Source organism: Grammomys surdaster, unplaced genomic scaffold (assembly GCF_004785775.1).
Source record: "Grammomys surdaster isolate TR1022 unplaced genomic scaffold, NIH_TR_1.0 751, whole genome shotgun sequence".
Lineage (NCBI taxonomy): Eukaryota > Metazoa > Chordata > Mammalia > Rodentia > Muridae > Grammomys > Grammomys surdaster.
In genome coordinates this window covers 302,429-321,330 of record NW_021605170.1, presented here as the reverse complement: position 1 = coordinate 321,330, position 18,902 = coordinate 302,429, and the positions used below count along the sequence as shown (strand labels likewise).

General features: G+C 42.6%; 1 protein-coding gene across 3 annotated transcripts in view; it reads right to left on the bottom strand.

Annotated features, from left to right (window-relative positions):
- The window catches only part of Gak (cyclin G associated kinase), a 64,414-nt gene that overhangs the window by 10,212 nt on the left and 35,300 nt on the right, over positions 1 to 18,902 (bottom strand). For 2 of the 3 annotated variants that reach the window (XM_028782332.1, XM_028782334.1), the window contains exons 16-23: positions 16,453 to 16,647; positions 15,922 to 16,039; positions 15,391 to 15,470; positions 9,913 to 10,106; positions 8,678 to 8,824; positions 7,355 to 7,834; positions 6,804 to 6,974; positions 5,796 to 5,918 (exon numbers count right to left, since the gene is read on the bottom strand). In XM_028782332.1, the coding sequence (XP_028638165.1) occupies positions 5,796 to 5,918; positions 6,804 to 6,974; positions 7,355 to 7,834; positions 8,678 to 8,824; positions 9,913 to 10,106; positions 15,391 to 15,470; positions 15,922 to 16,039; positions 16,453 to 16,647 (1,508 nt within the window). The remainder of the gene's footprint in view (positions 1 to 5,795; positions 5,919 to 6,803; positions 6,975 to 7,354; positions 7,835 to 8,677; positions 8,825 to 9,912; positions 10,107 to 15,390; positions 15,471 to 15,921; positions 16,040 to 16,452; positions 16,648 to 18,902) is intronic. The other variant, XM_028782333.1, reaches the window with a different exon arrangement.

Sequence of the window (18,902 nt, the reverse complement as noted above, 5' to 3'; positions counted from 1 at the left end):
CACAGATGCTAGCCCAGCCTACTATCAAAGCTAATAGATAGGGCAAACAAAATATTCCATAAGGAAGTCAAATTTAAGCAGTATCTGTCCACAAATCCAGCCATACAGAAGACACTAGAAGGAAAACTCAAACCCAAGGAGGTTAAGTACACCAACAAAAACACAGGAAATAAATAATTTCACACCAGCAAAACCAAAAGAAGCGCACACGCACGCGCATGCTTACACACACACACACACACACACGCACACACGCACACACACACACACACCACCACCACCACCATCAAAATAACAGGAAATAACAATCATTGGACATTAATATTTCTCAACATCAATGGACTCAATTCTCCAACAAAAAGATACAAGCTAATTGAATGGATGTCAAACAGGTTCCATCATTCTGCTGCATACAAGAAACATACCTCCCTCAACATCAAAGACAGACAATTACCTCAGAGTAAAGGGCTAGAAAAAGATTTTCTAAGCAAATGGACCTAAGAAACAAGTTGAGTAGCCATCCTAGTATCAAATAAAATAGAATTCAATCCAAAGTTACTCAAAAGAGATGAGGAAGGACACTTCATACTCATCAAAGGAAAAAAAAATCTAAGATGATGTCTCAATTTTGAACACCAATGCTCCAAACACAAGGGCACCCACATTTGTAAAGGAAATACTACTAAAGCTTAACTCATTCAGCAAATCCCACACATTAATAGTGGAGACTTCAATATCCCATTCTCATCAATGGACAGGTCATCAAAAGAGAAACTAAACAGAAAAATAATGGAACAGATGTTATGACTTAAATGGACCTAACAGATATATACAGAATATCTCACCCAAACACAAAAGAATATACCTTCTTCTAAGCACCTCATAGAACCTTCTCCAAAATTGACCATATAGTTGGTCACAATGCAAGTCTCAACAGATATAACTGAAATGACTCCTGGTCTTATCAGACCACCATGTATTACAGCTGGATGTCAACAACAACAGAAACAACAGAAAGCTTACAAACTCATGGAAACAGAACAATTCTCTAATGAATGACCACTGAGTCAAGGAAGAAATAAAGAAATGAAAAACTTCCTAGAATTCAATGAAAATGGGTAACATACCCAAACTTATGGGACACAATGAAAGTGATGCTAAGAGGAAAAGTTCTCAGCACTAAGTACCTTCATAAAGAAATTAAGAGAGTTCTCACACTAGCATACCTGAAATCTCTAGAACAAAAAGAAGCAAACATACTCAAAAGGTGTAGACAGCAGGAAATAATCAAACTCAGGGCTGAAATCAATAAAATAGAAACAAAGAGAACAATACAAAGAATCGATGAAAGAAAGAGTTGGTTCTTTGAGAAAATCAACAACATAGACAAACCCTTATCCAAACAAACTAAAAGACAAAGAGACCATATCCAAATCAACAAGATCAGAAATGAAAAAGAGAGGTAACAACAGATTCCAAGGAAATCCAAAAAATTAGGTCATATTTCAAAAAATTTGTACTCCACAAAACTGGAAAATTTAAAAGAAATGAACAATTTTCTCAATAGATACCAAAGTTCAATCAAAGTCTGATAAATAATTTAAATAGACTTATAACCCCTAAGGGAAAAGCAGCAGCCATTAAAAAAGAGCCTAGGACCAGATGGCTTTAGTGCAGAAATCTATCAGACCTTCAAAGAAGAGCTAATACCAACACTCTTCAAACTATTTCACAAAACGGAAACAGAAATAACGCTGCCAAATTCATTTTATGAAGCCACAGTTACCCTGATACTCAAACTATACAAAGACTCAACAAAGAAAGACAATTATAGACCAATTTCCCTCAGGAACATTGATGTAAAAATAATCAATAAAATACTGGCAAACTGAATCCAAGAACACATCAAAAAGATCATCCACTATGATCAAGTAGACTTCATCCTAAAAATGCCTGGAAGGTTCAACATATGAAAATTTCTCAATGTAATTCACCATATAAATAAGATGAAAGAAAAAACCCGTATGATCATCTCATTAGATGCTGAAAAAGCCTTTGACAAAATTCAACACTCCTTCATGATAAGTTTTGGAGAGATCAGGGATAAAAGGGATATACATAAATATAATAAAGGCAAAATACAACAAGCATTTGCCAACATCAAATTAAATGGAGAAAAACTTAAAGCAATTGTACTAAAATCAGGGACAAGACAAGGCTGTTTACTCTCTCCATATCTATTCAATATAGCAGTACTTGAAGTCCTAGGAAGAACAAGAAGACAGCTAAAGGAGATCAAGGGGATACGAACTGGAAAATAAGAAGTCAAACTATCGCTATTTGCAGATGATCTGATAGTATACATATATGACCCCAAACATTCTATCAGGGAATTCCTACAGCTGATAAAGCCCTTCAACGAAGTGGCTGGATACAAAATTAATTTTAAAAAAAATCAGTAGCCTTCTTATATATAAACAATAAATGGGCTGAGAAAGAAATCAGGGAAACAAACACCCTTCAAATAGCCACAAATAATATAAATTATTTTGGTGTAACTCTAACCAAGCAAGTGAAAGACCTGTATGACAAGTGTTTGAAAAAAGAAATTGGAAAAAACATAAGAAGATGGACATGCTCATGGATTGATAGGGTTAACATAGTAAAAATGGCCATATTACCAAAAGCAATCTACAGATTCAACATAATTCCCATCAATATCCCAACACAATTCTTTACAGACCTTGAAAAAACAATACTCGACTTCATATGGAAAAACAAAAACCCCAAGATACCTAAAACAATCCTGTACAATAAAAGAACTTCTGGAAGTATCACCATCCCTGATTTCAAGTTGTACTATAGAACAACAGTCATAAAAACCACATGGTACTGGCATAAAAGCAGGCAAGTTGATCAACGAAATCTAATCAAAGACTCAGAAGTAAATGTACACACCTATCAATACTTGATTTTTGACAAAGAAGTCAAAATTATACAATGGAAAAAAAGAAAGCATATTCAACAAATGGTGCTGGTCTAACTGAATATCAGCATATTAAAAGAATGCAAGCAGATCTATATCTACCACCCTGAAACAAAACTCAAGTCCAAGTAGATCCAAGACCTCAACATAAAGCCAGATATACTCTGATACAAGTGGGGAATAGCCTTGAACACATCGGCACAGGAGACAACTACTAAGGTGAACATTCAATAAATGGGACGTCATGAAATTGAAAACCTAGAGAATGGGAAAAGTTATTCACCAACCCTATGTCTGACAGAGGGCTAATTTTCAAAATACATAAAGAACTCAAGAAATCAGACATCAACAAACCAAACAACCATATTAAAAATTGGGGTATAGATCTAAACAAAGAATTCTTAACAGAGGAATCTCAAATGGCCAAGAAGCACTTAAAGAAATATTCAACATCCTTAACTATTGGGAAAATGTAAATCAAAACAATGCGGAGACTCCATCTTATACCTGTCAGAAGGGCTAAGATCAACAAAACAAGTGACAGCTCATGCTGGCTAGAATGTGCAGAAGGAACACTCCCTCACTGTTGGTGAGAGTGCAAACTGGTACAGCTACTTTGGAAGTCAATTTGGCGGTTTCTCAGAAACAGAAGAATGGATAAAGAAAATATGGTACACTTACACAACGGAGTACTACTCAGCTATTAAAAACAATGGCATCACATAATTTTCCAGCAAATGGATGGAACTACAAAAGATCATCCTGAGTGAGGTAAACCAGACCCAGAAAGACAAACATGGTATTCACTCATTTATAAGTGGATATTAGCCATAAAGTAAAAGATAATCATGCTACAACCCAGAGAAGCTAAGTAATAAGGATGACTCAAAGGGGGACATATGACTCACTGTGAAGGGGAAACAGAATAGACATCGTGGGTGAATGGGGGTGTTATGGGGAGTGTGGTAGCAATGGTGGGTGTCATCTGGATGGGAGTTTGTGGATAGAAACAGTAGAGGCTGGGGAAGGATGGAGTACTGGGAGAGACAACTGGAATGGGCAGGGGGGAGGAGCATCTCTGGGACAAGCTAGAAATCTACTGCAATGGAAACTCCCAGCAATCTATGAGGATGACCCTAGCTAAGACTACTAGCAATGGGGGATACAGAGCCTGAAATGGCCATTTTCTGTAACCAGGCAAGACTTTCAGTGGAGGAACTAAGACACCAACTCAGCCACAAATCTTTGACCTACAATTTGTCTAGTCTACAAGATGCTGGGGTAAAGCTGGTATAGAAATTGTGGGAGTGGCCAACCAATGACTAATCCAGCTTGAGACTCACACCATGAGAGGCATCCTACCCTTGACACTGCCTAGAAGACCAGGACCCAGAGGCTGTATAGCCCAGAGACCTAGGATAGAACTAAACATGATTGACATTAAAAAAAAAAAAGTCAATAAAATGATTCCTAATGATGTTCTGCTATACTCATAGATTGGTGTCTAGACCAATTGTCACCAGAGGGGCTTCACATAGCAACTGATAGAAACAAATGCTGAGACCCACAGCTAAATGTTAGGTGGAAGAGGAGAAAGAAGGATTGTAGGGCAAGAGGGGTCATGGACACCATAAGAAAACCCACAGAATCAACTAACCTTTGTTGGTAGGGGCTCAGAGAGACTGAACTGCCAATCAGGGAGCCTTCATGGGACTGACCTAGGCCTCTGTACATATATTACAGTTGTGTAGCTTGGTCTTCTTGTGAGACTCTTAATAGTGGGAACAGGGGCTGTCCCTGACACTGTTTGCTGCCTGCCTTTGTGACCCTTTACTCCTGCTGGGTTGTCTCATCCAGCCTTAATAGGAGAAGAGGTGCCTAGTCTTAATGCAACTTGAGATGATGCTATGAATGGTTGATAGCCATAGTATGCCTGCCCTTTTCTGAAGAGAAATGGAGACGAGTGAAGGAGAAACTGCAGTCAGAATGTAATCAAACAGACAAACAAACAAACAAACAAGAATGAATTCCCAATGTGAAAAGGGTTTAATAAAGAATATGAAATAACCCTGCATAAAACAAACAAACAAAAAAAACCCCACAACTAACAGCATAGAAAATAACAGTCACCCTCTGACTTCTACAAATGCAACGTGACGTGTGCCACATCATGCACATATTAAAATAAATGTACAACTTTTAAAGGATACTCACTAAATTTTAGAATGTTTTAAAATTTAAAATCCAACTCTGTTGAGAAACCAAAGATAGGAATTCCTGTTTCTGAGCAAATAAATTGATAGAAGAGTACTCAGGGGGGATGTGTGTCACAGACTTTGCAAACAGGACTGTGTTGGATCATAATGTGCCAGCATGATAGAACTATAGGCGCAGAGAGTGGTCAGTTGGATGTTCACAAATGTGAACATCTCCTCGTAATTCACATCACCAATAGGGCATGTTCCAGGAGCCATGGCACACACCTAACAGCCTTTCTGAGGGTCCCTCAGAGAACACAGAAAATCATGTAGGTAAACAAACAGGGCAATTAATTATACACAGGCAAGGACTGTATAGACAGTGTAGACACTGCTGCCACTCAACAAAGGCTGAAGCTCTTATAGCGTGTCTGTGCTCCTATTGAACAGAGAACTCTGTAGTTAATACACAGGTTAAGGCTGACTAGAACATATAGAAACCTGTAAACAAGCCCTGCCTTGTCCTCTTCTCAAAAGGGCATGGGGAGACTCTCTGGTCACAGTTGGTAGCATCTTGAGAGACCAGCTAACAGTGGGGTTGGTGGTCATACCTTCTGGTACTGGAATGGAGGCTGGCCCAGGTGCAGCAGTCTCAGCCCATGTATCCCATCCTCCTAGCAGATCTGGGTGACTGGATGAAGCTATTACCTTGCTGGGCTCTGCTGGCAGATCCCCTAGAAGAAGCCAGAGAAAAGCAGGGCTTGGGCTTAGCATATGGGCTTAGTATATAAGCCTTTTCTGGCCTTTTTCCTGATGGTCTTGAGGATGTAGCAGATAGCCATAAAGCTGAGCAATAGAGGTCAGCAGGCAACATCTTCACAAGGCAGCAGTGACATTTATATGCTGCCTTTCTCTAAACCACCATGGTAGGTAAAGGACTCACAGGCATGTTCAGGAACTCCCTGGAGTCCTCTGTTGGTCATGCACCCACTCTGACACAGTACAGCCATATGTCATATTTTCTACCCACAAGCCATTTGGAGCAGTCAGCTGTCTCCAGAGTATACCCCAGACCATCTGCTCTCTGCTAGGAAGAACTAAGGTTTCTCTCCAAGATATAGCAACTTCTGCCTAAATGGGTCATGCCTGCTGCTCTCACATGCACACACCAGTCTTTAGCCATCCTGTTGCCTCGCCATAAACCTGGACTCTTCTGTCCCCTAACCTGTCATTCCCACCTCCTGGTCCTTTCACTCCGAGAAGCTTCTGGCTGAAGTAACTGTACTAGTCACAGCCACAGTCCCGAGAGTCAAAGAAATACCCACTAGCAGGGCCTGTAAGCAGCAGTGGAACCTGTTCCAGGTTTGAGGTGACAGTTTGAGGAGATGAGAAAAGGCAACATTGTGTCCTGCTAGGCCTTGGGAAGCCCTAGACTTTGTGAAAGTCACCAAGAGGTGTAAGTTAAGCCCAGGACATCAGAGCTAAGTAGAGAGAAGGCCCTTATGCCCACTGCTCCATCCCTGAGCCCTATCCCCAGGACTGCAGGAAGTAATAGTTCCTAGGCCTTTCTACACATAAGTTCGTGGCTTCTATGTAACATTCACCATAGCCATACTTACCCAGGTGCAGGAAGGCAGTGCTACAGGATGGGGGTGGGGCACTGTGGGTGGATGGGAAGGCAGTTGAGGAAGCTACAGAGTCAGAGTTGAGAAACTCTCCAAAGGGATCAGGCTTGGAGCAGGGCTGGGTGTCTGAGTTGGATGACAGCAGGAACTGGTCAAATGGGTCCACTAGGAGACAGAGGCAAGGCAGGGACAAGCATTATACCTTAGCCTGCATCCTGGGAGCCTTGCTGCCCTGCTCTTAGGCCTCCACTTTCCCAGCAATGTGAACTCAGCCCACCCAGCAGCCCACCTAGGGATACATGGCCCTTTTAATGTCCTACATCTTAGGACTGTCCCATGGATACAGCATCACCTGAAGCCAGAGCTGGTGGTCCTGGCTTGTGAGCTGAGACCAGTAGGAACTAATGCAGCCACATGCAGTTTCTACAGAAGGTGGTTCCTACCAGATGTCAATATAATAGGATGGTCCTTTTTCTATATGGCAGGAATAGTTAAACCTTGTTCATTACTACAAAGCCAATTTTCTGCATAACTGAAACGCATACCAGTGTCGGGGACTTTTCCTTGTAGGTTGCTCTGCACCCCAAGAAGAGAAACTGGGCTTGCTAGCAGCAGAGGAGCCTCGCCACCAAGCAGGTCACCAGGAGGCCCCACCTGAGCAGCATCAGATGGTTCAAGAAGGCAGCTCAACAGGTCAGTGTTGCTAGATGGGACCCCACAAGCCTGCAAGGGGACAGCAGGCCTTAAGTCCCCCTCAGAGTGCAACCCCAGGAGATCGACACCTTCTTCGGGCTGTACAGGATCCTGTGGGGCAGCCAGCATGCCCACATCAAATATTAAGTCTTGCTGTCTGGTCCCAGCTGCCAGTCTTGGTGTATCTTCTCCAGCCCCTGGCTTCCTCTCCTCACTGGGGAATGAAGCCTCTTCTTCATCTGACACTTCACTTCCATCTCCATCTGCAATCAGGACAGACTGACTCTCCTTAGGAGAAGTATTGTCTACACCAGTCTCTGGCTCTTTTTCCTCTGTGGAAAGAAAACCAATGGTTGATTGACCCACATGCTAGAGTAGCTATCAGAGAGCAGAACAAGCTCTCCAGATATCGATATCGGAGAAGCAGAAGTCTCAGCAGGGCCAGGTTGTAACCATATGGCCAACACCAGGACCCTTGTGTCAACCCCAGTGTGCTATCTTAGGCTTCAGAGCACATTTCTTGAAGCTTGAGCTTCAGAGAACACTATGGAGCCATAATACTGGCCTCTATCCAACAACAAAGAAGCCCAGGCTCAAACAAGGTACATCTGCTAGCGTCTCATCTCTATGGAGAAACACTTGGAAAAAGAAAGCCTAGTAGGGGACACATTATAGCACTTCTTGGGGGAAATGTCCTTCCCTGAGTGGGAGTGGCATACCTTGGATTATAAGTAAGGGAGCCAAGTGGTAGGTGGATCCTAGGTGTTTAGTTGTATTAACTAGGCCATGAGACATGAGGACGAGACGAAGATGCCCAGTAGAAACTGGAGGCAGTAAGATATCCTGTTCTTAGTTTGTGTGCCAGACAAGACTAAATGTGTAGCTCAGTTGTGGAGGATTTGTTTGGCACGCATGAGGCCTTCGTTTTGATCTCCACTGACATAAATCCTTCTAAAACAGGCCAATGTGTAGGGCTACAGCCCCTGTAAGGAGACCTCAGCTCTGCTTGTCCCCATGAAATACCTGTTGCCCTAAGTACCTGAATTCAGCATATGGCCCTTGCAGAATGCTGCAACTGTGTGGTTAATGCCAGAATTAGAAAAAGAGAGCTCAGGGTCATGTGACAGTCTGGAAACCCTTTGAAGAATGAAGGATTAGCTGTACCCTATGCCTACCCTGCCAATCCAGTGTGTGAAGAAAGTGGTTGGTGTCCGTGCTGCTGCTCTGCGGTGAGTCCGACTCTGTGATCTCAGCCTCCGGAGACCCTGCCTCAGCATCATACTGAGCTGTGGAGCCCGGCTGCCGGGGTAGCTCTGGCTTCCCTGTCAGGAAAAGGCTGGCATCAGACCACCAGTGACAGGAACATCACAGGGCAAAGCACAGTCAAAGCAACAGGATAGGGTGGGCGATAGAGGCACTTATACCAGTTCATTGAGAACAAGGTCCGGCTATGCTGTGCCCCACTCATGACACACAGAACACACTCATAGAACCTATCACACGCATGCACGCACGCACGCACACACACATATATATATTCCTTTTAAGAATACTTGTAAACTGTTCCATCTTCAATGTGGCATTTAAATTGTCATGTCCAGAGTATATGATCTTAGTCAACTTATAGTACAAATCTAACTTTGGAGGAAATCCTTCCCAGTCACAGATTTATGTTAACCCTAAAAGTAGATCAAGGGTTCATGTACTCAGAGAACAACAGGACCTAATACCAGAGCAGTTGTTCCTTTTTTTTTTTTTTTTGGGTTTGTTTGTTTTTCAAGACAGGGTTTCTCTGTGTAGCCCTGGCTGTCCTGGAACTCACTCTGTAGACCAGGCTGGGCTCGAACTCAGAAATCCGCCTGCCTCTGCCTCCCAAGTGCTGGGATTAAAGGTGTGCGCCTCCACCGCCCATAGAGCAGTTGTTCTTAACCCTCCTAATGCCACAACCCTTTGATACAGTTCCTCATGATGTGGTGACCACCCCAACATAACATTTTTGTTACTACGTTGTAACTGTAATTTTGCTACTGTCATGAATCTTAATGCAAATATTTTTTTGGAGACTGGTTTACCAAAGGGGTTGTGACTCATAGGTTGAGAGGTTGCTTTTACATAGCAAAGAGAATAGACTTCCCTGCTGTGCCCATGTCAGGTGGCTCAGGTGTTTCATGTGGCCCATGAAAGGGCCTCAGGATCATAGTGTCATGTCTTTCCTTCCCTAGTACCAGAGTACTTTATCTAACAGTGAGTTTCTACTAATAAGCACAGAGCAGGTGGGGATGCCAAAAACCAGGGGGAGAGGTACTGCTCAGTCTTAGGCAGAACTCTGTTCCTGTAAATCTTACCTAGAAGTGAAAGTAACTAGCACTGGGTTCCAAGCAAGTATACTGAGAGCCAGGACACATCTTACCAAACTTAGACAGAATGTCCTGCTGCTCTTCCCTGTTGGAAAAGAGGATCTTGGGGTTTAACCCCCTTAGGCTGGTATTCTCCCAAGGTGGAGCTTCTCGGCTGGGCCTGTCTCTAGGCTCCACCTCCACTTCCAGGTTCACTTGGAACAGATCTGGGTACTTCTCTTGAATATCACAAGCATCCAGGTCATATCTACAGGTAAAGAGAGAGAATGAGTAAGTATGGCCAGGGTGTATCAGAAGTCCTTCAACATCTACAGACAGGATAAAGACTGCTGGTAAGACAACAGGCACACAGCCATCCTTACCCATGGAACATGGGGACTTGGATGGCTAATGACACAGGGCTAATGATTCATCCTGGACTACTGCCCTGCTTCCCTAGAGTCAAGGCAGGGCTTCCCTGCTAATGTGAGCTAGACTTCTGTGTTTCCCAACACAGAAGTTGCTATGGGAGGCCAAGTGCTCAGCGTGACCACAGGATAACTGCTATAACATGACTTCTAAATCCAGAAAAAACCAGGGAGGCAGCCTCCACATAGCCGACCTGTAGCCTGACCAGAGACCCTCGGCCGCACCATTCACCTCCAAGTAGACATATACTACAGGCACTTGACTGTTTTAAATCAGATACTCTGAAATCTTAAATAAGTTTTTATAAAAATATGTACACCTTGGCAAAAATACCAACGATTTTTAGATAATCATAAATCTAAGACTTCCAGGATTTTGCCAACAAGACTTGCTGACGGCTCAGGGAGGCAACCTAGGCTGAGAAGAGGGACAGGCAGGAAGTTGGCAGAGGGGAGGTCACGGGGTCTTCAGACACCAGGGGAGCATGGGGAGCAGGGTAAGTTGGGCTAGGCCACCCTGGAGGCAGCAACTTTAGCCATTTTACAAACTGTCCCCATGTAGTAGTTCCAAATTGCTTCAAGAAATCCTACCTTCTGAACACCCAGAGTCAGAAACATATCCAATTACCACCCAGTATCTTTGTACATACTAAGTTCTGTACCTATCAACAACACCATTGCCAACAAAATCTAAGAAATACACACAGCAATGGTGACCCATTTTCAGGTGTTTCCTGGGTGTCAAGGGAGGCCACATACTCTCGGTCCTAAGGGAGTCTCTGAATCTGTGTGATCCTGTAGTTACCAATACCACTGTGTAAGGAAAGCTGAGGAGAGCAAAGTGGTTATGTGGGTGGTAAAGCAATGGTTCATTTTGTTTCTTACTATTATAAAAAAAAAGCATGCAGATGAGCCTGCAATGTTTTAGACTTCTACTTTACTACTTCATGCCTGGGACACACTGGTGAGCACAGCACAGGGCAGAGCAAGATGGCTCTGTGACAGGGGTTTTCCCTCCATATGTATCTTTCCATTGGGATATAACTTAATAACTATAGAAGCTAGGCTTACATGTAGCTGATGGCTACAGGGAGGAAAGGCTAAAACTTGCCATCAATGAGGATGGAGGAACAAGGCAGGAGAGCCCACGGAGAATGTTCTGTACACTTGGCAAGTTCAGCCTCTAAGACGGGTTGATGAGTTCTGGGGACAGCTCATTTCTTACTTCCCTGCCTAACTGACCTTGAGGCTGCCCAGCCTAGCCAGCAGGGCAGTGAGGGCACAATGAGGGTGTGTGAGCATGGGGCTAGGGAGCTGGGTTTCAAGTCACAGGGCTTCAGAGGCCCTGAAGGTTAGATACTGGTATGGCTAGGCTCCAATGGGAAGTGAAGGGGATTCTCACACATGTAGTATCTTGTAAACAAAATTCTGACTTGTGTCATGACTGTAGTATAGTACGATGAAATCTCCCTCTGACCCTCATTCAATCACAGGATATTGCAGATCTACTGTGTACCCCGTGTACCTCAGACTGACTCACTCAGGCTCATGTGATGGTGGTGTTCCCAATTCTTTTCTACCACTATAGTTCAGCTGCTCTGCAGAGCAATGCTGCTGCACATATATGTATGTTTCTTTTGTCAATGCTCTTGCCTGACTGTAGGCTTATGTAGCCAGTATACCCAAATAAAACATAGATATTTCTGTGGTCTGAAGTATCCCCCAAACTTAAGCAACCGTGTCATACACTGGATACTTCAAAAAAGAGAAATCAGTTTTTTTTTTTCAGTTATTGAAGTTTTAAAAACTGAAGTTATTGTATAAAAGATCGATATAATGTTAACTTGATCTGCTTGGAAAAAAAAGAAGAAGGAGAGGGAGAGGGAGAGGGAGAAGGAGAAAAGAAAGAAAAAGGAAAAGAAAAAGAAAAAAAAAGAAATGTCATCAACTGCAATTTGTCGATTCTGTGACTGGGCACCACAAACTGCTGCCTCCCTCACTGGTCCTTCAGCACTACACTGCTGTCTCTCAAAGCATTTCACCTTGGTCTGCACAAGTTGCCACTGATAGATTTGTGTGGGAGGTTCTATCACTTTTAGCCTTTTTAGTCTTCACATATATATTTCCAAAACATGGCTCTTGTAAACTACACACATTTGAGGTCTAATTTTTTTAGTTGGGTTGTTTAACAACTCTAGTATTTTGTGTATCTGGAATCAGACTAACACTGGGGATGAATCTGCTGCTGTGTTGTCTTCCTTCCATCTCTTTTGGTTCTATTTCTTCCTTTCTTCATTCTGATCTATATTAAATTACATTTTGTGTTCCACAGTTCATCTCCTCTATCCTTATTAAGCTCATTACTGTTTTCTGTGGAATTATTACATACTTCCTTGACTTGCAATTAACACATTGCTGACTTTCAGGCCTCAGAGGCTAATGAGGGATCATTTCATATCCTGACTCTTTGGTGCTGCTGTTATGTATTTTATTTCAAACAAATCTTATTTCTTTCTCCTTCCCCCCACCACCCCCTTTTATTAGATAGGTTCTTTCTACACAATCCTAACTGTTTTGGAACTTGCTATGTAGCTCAAGCTAGCCTCAAACTCACACAAATCTGACTACTTCTGCCTCCCAAGTGCTGGGACTAAAGGTGTGCATCATCATGTCCAGTTCCAAACAAATCTTAAATCCCACGTTAATGCACGATTTCTGATGTGTTAGGTAGTGAACACACACTTAATTCTACTCACTACAGTTTTCCTCACATCTTATAGCTAGTTTCAGACTTACTTCTAGTTCTGTCTGCCCTTTGGTACTAAACTGCCTGCTTCCCTGAACACATCTGCTAAATTAATAAGACCATACAAAGTCACTTTCCCTAGGTACAGAATCTTCATACTTCCACCACTCCTAAGATGACACTGCCCCGACTTCTGGCTACTAGCCCTTCAGTTTGCTGACAGATGTTAGCCTTGCCACTATGACAATCATGACATCTCCCTACCAGGTGCTTTCAGCAATTTAACTATGTTCTGATGCAAAGGTTTCTCTTTTTGTTATTAGAAAACACTGTGTGGTATGTATAGCCCTGACACCTCATTGGCAAATGTTTGATACTTTTCCAGGAGCTGACTCTGCTCTTCTCCTTTGACTTCAGGCCTAGCATTTATCTGTCTTTTCAGGTCCAGTCTTCCTTCACCTCCTCTGTGCTCAGTCTGAAGAATAAATTTGTTACAATTCACTGACACTGTTCTGCTGCCAAGACAATTCCCAAATTCTTCATGTCAGCTGTCTCATATCTGTCTCATCTCCACATTCTAAGTCTGCTGGAATACTCCATTTTCACCCCTGATTTCTTTTTTAAATTTTATTTATTATATTTTAATATATTTAATTTGTGTGTGTGTGTGTGTGTGCATGCACACAAGAGTTACAACCTGAATTAAGAGGTCAGAGAACAACTTGCAGGAGCTTGTTTTTTCTTTCCACCCTATTGGTCCTTGTAATCAAACTCAAGTAATCAGGCTTGGTACCTTTATTTTCAGAGCCATCTTGCTGGCCCTCCCTTTGACTTCCTGAATATGTTGTCTTGATCCATTTTCTGTTGCTGTAATAATATCATAACTGAGAAAAATAGAGGCTTATGCTTTTCACAGTTCTGAAGACTGGTAGCTGTATCTGGTGAAGATTTCTTGACTGGCAGCAGCTTTGTAGGGTCTCTAGTTGGCTCTGGGCATCATATGGCCAGATACAGTGTCCTATCCCAAGCTTCTTCCTCTTACATAAGCTACACTCCCAATGGATAGGCCCTATGTTCATGAACTCATTTAATCTTAATAGCTTTCCAAAAGTGAGACCCGGACACCATAATCAGATGAAGTCACCAGGCTTCTTAATAACTCTCAACAGGAATTAAATTCTAGCATGAACTTGGTGGAAACATTCAAATCATTGCAATACAAATCTAAACTAGTAAAAGTTCTTGTTTATTATCTCCAATACCTGAATCATATAGCTCTTTTCCTTCCATTCTCTTGGTCTTCAGTCATTTGGTCTTTTTCAAAAAAACAAAACAAACACACAAACAAACAACCCCAAAAACCTGACTGTCTCTACGGTGGTTGAAAACTACAGAAACTACTGACTGCAAGAAAAAGAGTGAGGCACCAGCAATCCTGGTGCTTCTGAAACTGAGGCAGGAGGATTGACATGCCTGTGTAACATAGTTGGTATGAGCCTAAGCTACAGAGTAAGAGACCTTGTCTCAAACAAATAAAGAGTAAGGTATTAATATCAAAGAGACAAATCCAAGAGATTAGCAAACACCATTTATACACCTACATAGTCTCCTGGAGTTGTGACCTGTGGCATGCTCTGTCTAGTGCTTCCATTGGGGGAGTGCAAAGAACAAGAACACATGGCAGGCACCATACCCCTGGCAACTCTCTGCTCACTCCTGGAACCCTCCTTTCTTTCCAAGGCTGATGAATGTGCGAGAGTCCACCAGCAAGACCCCCACACACAGCTGAATCTGAAAATATATCATGATGCTTATAGGCTATACCAACAAGCTTGATGTGGTGAGTGATGCCTGCTGTTCAGCACAAGCTAGAGCCTATTGCTAGAACCCAATATACACAACACTATCTCACAAGTCCTGTCACCTAAAGTTATTCCTCTGTAGTGTTTGTTCATATATTTTGTCTATAAAAGCAAACAAAGCTTCTAGAAGGTAGGAGGACCAGAACATTATCTGCCAACTCTGTACCCAACCGAGTCCTGTGCACTGAGCAAACAATCAAATACAGAGTAAACTTTGCTACACCACTAGTTATGCCATATAGATGACTTAACTGGGTAAATTCTAAAAAGAAATGCATTAGGTCAGTCTAAAGGTATCAGGTACCAAGTGGAAGCTAACTTGGGTCCTTTGTAAACGGTGAGGGACAGAAGACAAAAACAGGCTCAGGGCCTAGGTCTAGTTTTACAATCAGCATCACATGGCAAGTCTCTCACTTGCTAGCTTTTTTTTTTGGACTGATCCATATGCATGTGTTTTGCTAGTGGTTCTGGGTACCTGTCCCTCTCCAACAGCAGCACAGTGCAACACCAACATACTTTGCAAATTTCACAGTGGTTGCGTTTCGAGGCACGAACCCAGTGTGGAACTGGATCTGGAACATTTTCATGGACGCCATCTACAAGAAGACCAGCAGGAGACCCATTGAGAGTGCATACTAACTCCAGATCAGAGTTCTTCCCCAAGAATATAAGCTGGCAGACTGGGTCCGACTCATCTGTTCTTCTCAATGGAATTCAAGGCACAGGACAGACAGGGCAACACTGTCTGGAAGGCTGGGACTCCCTGCCAAATGGTTGGTGAGAATAGAGACAATGCCTGCATAGGGGCTAGAGCAGCGTGGGCTGAGGCAGGAGAGGTACCAAGACTAAGTACAACAGCTCTTCATGAAGATTAGAGCTTATGTTCATGGGGGAGATTCTGGACCTTCCAGGCTAACACCCCCTTTGCCCTATGTCGTATACAGTGAGTACGGAGGACCAGTACAAACACTTACGGAGCACTAGCTTATAGTTCACTGGGTAGGTAGTAAGGTCAATCCAGAGGCCAAATCACACAGTAACACTCACCTTGGCCTGCAGTCTCCCTCCTAAAGTGGATCTGGCATGGTAAATGATGATGAGCACATCTCCTTGAACTGTTATGCCCAGGGGGATGACAGCCTTGCCATCCTCAATTTTAAATTCCCTGGAATACATTGAGACATTGGCTTACGTAAGTACAAACAAACAAACAAAAGGAGAGTTCTAAGATGTTACCACACACTTGAATCCACACCTTCTCTGGATGTTTGTGTACCAAGTTATACCAAGAAGCCACTCTTTTTTTGTCTGTTTGTTGAGACAGGGCTTCTCTATGTAACCCTAGGTTTCCTGAAACTTGCTCTGGAGAACAGGCTGGCGTTAAACAAGAGACCCACCTGCCTCTGCTTCTTGAATGTATATACTCTTGTACATAACCCTTCTTTCTCCACTCTCAGCCCAACATGAAACCATCTGTACCTAGCACAGGTCAATCAGAATACAAGGTAGTTTCTGCTTCAGAAGTTTGCAAGAGGACTCAAAACAACAAGGGGTGAGAAACCTCAAATCTGTACTCACTTCATCCTGTCATACTCCTGGGATGTGGTGGTTACACGCTCCTCCCCAACATAGACCTCACAGAATGGTCGGCAGCCGTTCCTCTGCTTGCTGAACAGTGGCACAGGAGTCATGACCACAGATTTCACCAGCATTGGCTTGCTATGGGGTGTGATGGGCTCCTCTGCCACCATGTCACATACATATTCAATGTACCTAAGGCAGACATGCACCTGTCACCCAAGCATGTGATGTTTCCTCAGGGGACAGAGACATCAGACATTTTCCCTTCTCAAATATAAGTATTTAATGCCATAAATCTCCCTTTGAAGGATTGTTTTAGTTGTTCTTCAAAAATCTGATACTGTATTTTTAAATCCCTTGAGATTTTCTTTTTCTCCTATGATTGTTTAGAAGAAGTTTCATTTTGAAATATTTAGAGTGTTTTTTGGATTATGTTAATGGTAACCCTTAGGACCAAGAATATATTTTGCATGTATAATTTCAATATAAAATTTTTTTAATGTAGGGGCTGGAGAGATGGCTAAGCAGGTAAGAGCACTTGTTGCTCTTTAGAGGATCCAAGTTTAGTTCTCACACCCACATCAGACAGCTCACAGTGATCTGTATTTCCAGTACACATTCCTGTACACACACACACACACACACACACGCACACGCACACACACACACACACAGCCTTCACAACACAAAAACAAATTTGTTGAGGTTTAACTAATGGCTCAAAATGATATTGCTTTGATGTTCCACATGCATTTGAAAGAAATATATCTTTCAATTTATGGTGAACTATTCTACTGCAGTCAGTTAATGCTATGGAGGCACTGACTTTATGTGTACTTATTCTACTGATTACTGACAGAAGGATGTTAGGAGTCTATGTCATCATTTTATTTTAAAATTTATTTTTTTCATGTATGCCAGTGTTTGTGGTCTACACCCCACTCACACTCCTGGTGCCCCCAGAGGCCAGAAGACCTGGACCCTCTGAGACTAGAGCTGTGCAGAGTTGTGAGCGGCCATGTGGATGTTAAGAATTGAACTCAGGTCTTCTCTGCAAGAATAGTAAGTGCTCTGAACTATTTAGTCATTTCTCTAGCTTTGCCACATCATATAAATTTTGATTTATTTTAAGACAAAGGCCACATAGCCCAGACTGGCCTCAAACATCTTATATAACTGAAACTGGCTTTGAACTCTTTGTCTCTAATTTCCATGCACTGGGATTACAGACATGTGCCTCTATACCTGGTGGTTTGTTTTGTGGCTCTTTTGTTTTTGGGGTTTTGTTTTTGTTTTGTTGTTGTTTTTGTTTTTTGAGCTAGGGTTTTGCTACGCAGTCCAGGTGGTCTTGAACTCATAGTCATTCTGCTTCTGCCTTCCCAATTCTGAGATGATAGGTAGACACCACCATGCTCAGCTTGAATTTGTTTTGTCTACTGATGATAGAGCTTCTCTTACTTTCTTTTGGGGAGTGTTGTAGTGGGACATCTTTGTGTCAGACTCCCACCAATAGGGTCACCTCTGGCAGGGACAGGGATGAGAACCAGCTATCTTCTTCAATCAACATGGGTGAAGGGATGAAATTCTCCTGTAAACTTGTCTGAGTTGCAGGAAACAGGAAACTGTGGTAGCCACAAACTTAAGTCTGTGTTCACCTGATGTTTAGCCAAAGGCAAATGGAATGGAGGGTATCCTCAGCTGAGTCTGAAAGTAGAGCCAAAATGAAGGAGAAACAAGCTCTCTTGGATGGCAGAGGTTGAATCTTCACCTGACAATGTAGCTGGGCCCCCAAATGCAGCTTGACCAGAGTAGGACCTGTTGTTGGTGTGTAGGACAATCCATAGGCCCTACAGCAACAGGGCCACTGATGCAGTCTGCTCCCTATGCTGCTACATACTCATACTCGTCTCTTCAAGTGTCTACATCCTTGCTTTTTGACTGGAGCTCTCAGATTATTTGTGCTAAGTCTCAATGCTGACACACGTGGACAAAAATCTGTATTTTCTTTTACTTATGTTCTTGGCTTCATTTTACTTCTTTAATTCGCTGTGGCTAAATAAGCATTCTTATGCATTCATCTCCTTTCTTCCACTGACTTATTAATCACTGTGCTTAAAACAATCTTCAGGCTTTGCATGGTGGAGCACACCTTTAATGCTAACATTTGTGAGGCTGAGGCAGAGAGGCAGAAAGATCTCTAAGAGTTTGAGGCCAGTCTGGTCTACATAGCAAATTCCAAGCCAGCCAAGGTTACAAAGAGAGGTTACATGTCTCAAAAAAAGGTGTAGAATCTCTGTGAGTTCAAGGTCAGCCTAGTCTACATGTGAATTCCAGGACAGCCAGGGCTAGGTAGAGAGTGACCCTGTCTCAAACAAACAAACAAACAAACAAACAGGAAGGAAGGAAGGAAGGAAGGAAGGAAGGAAGGAAGGAAGGAAGGAAGGAAG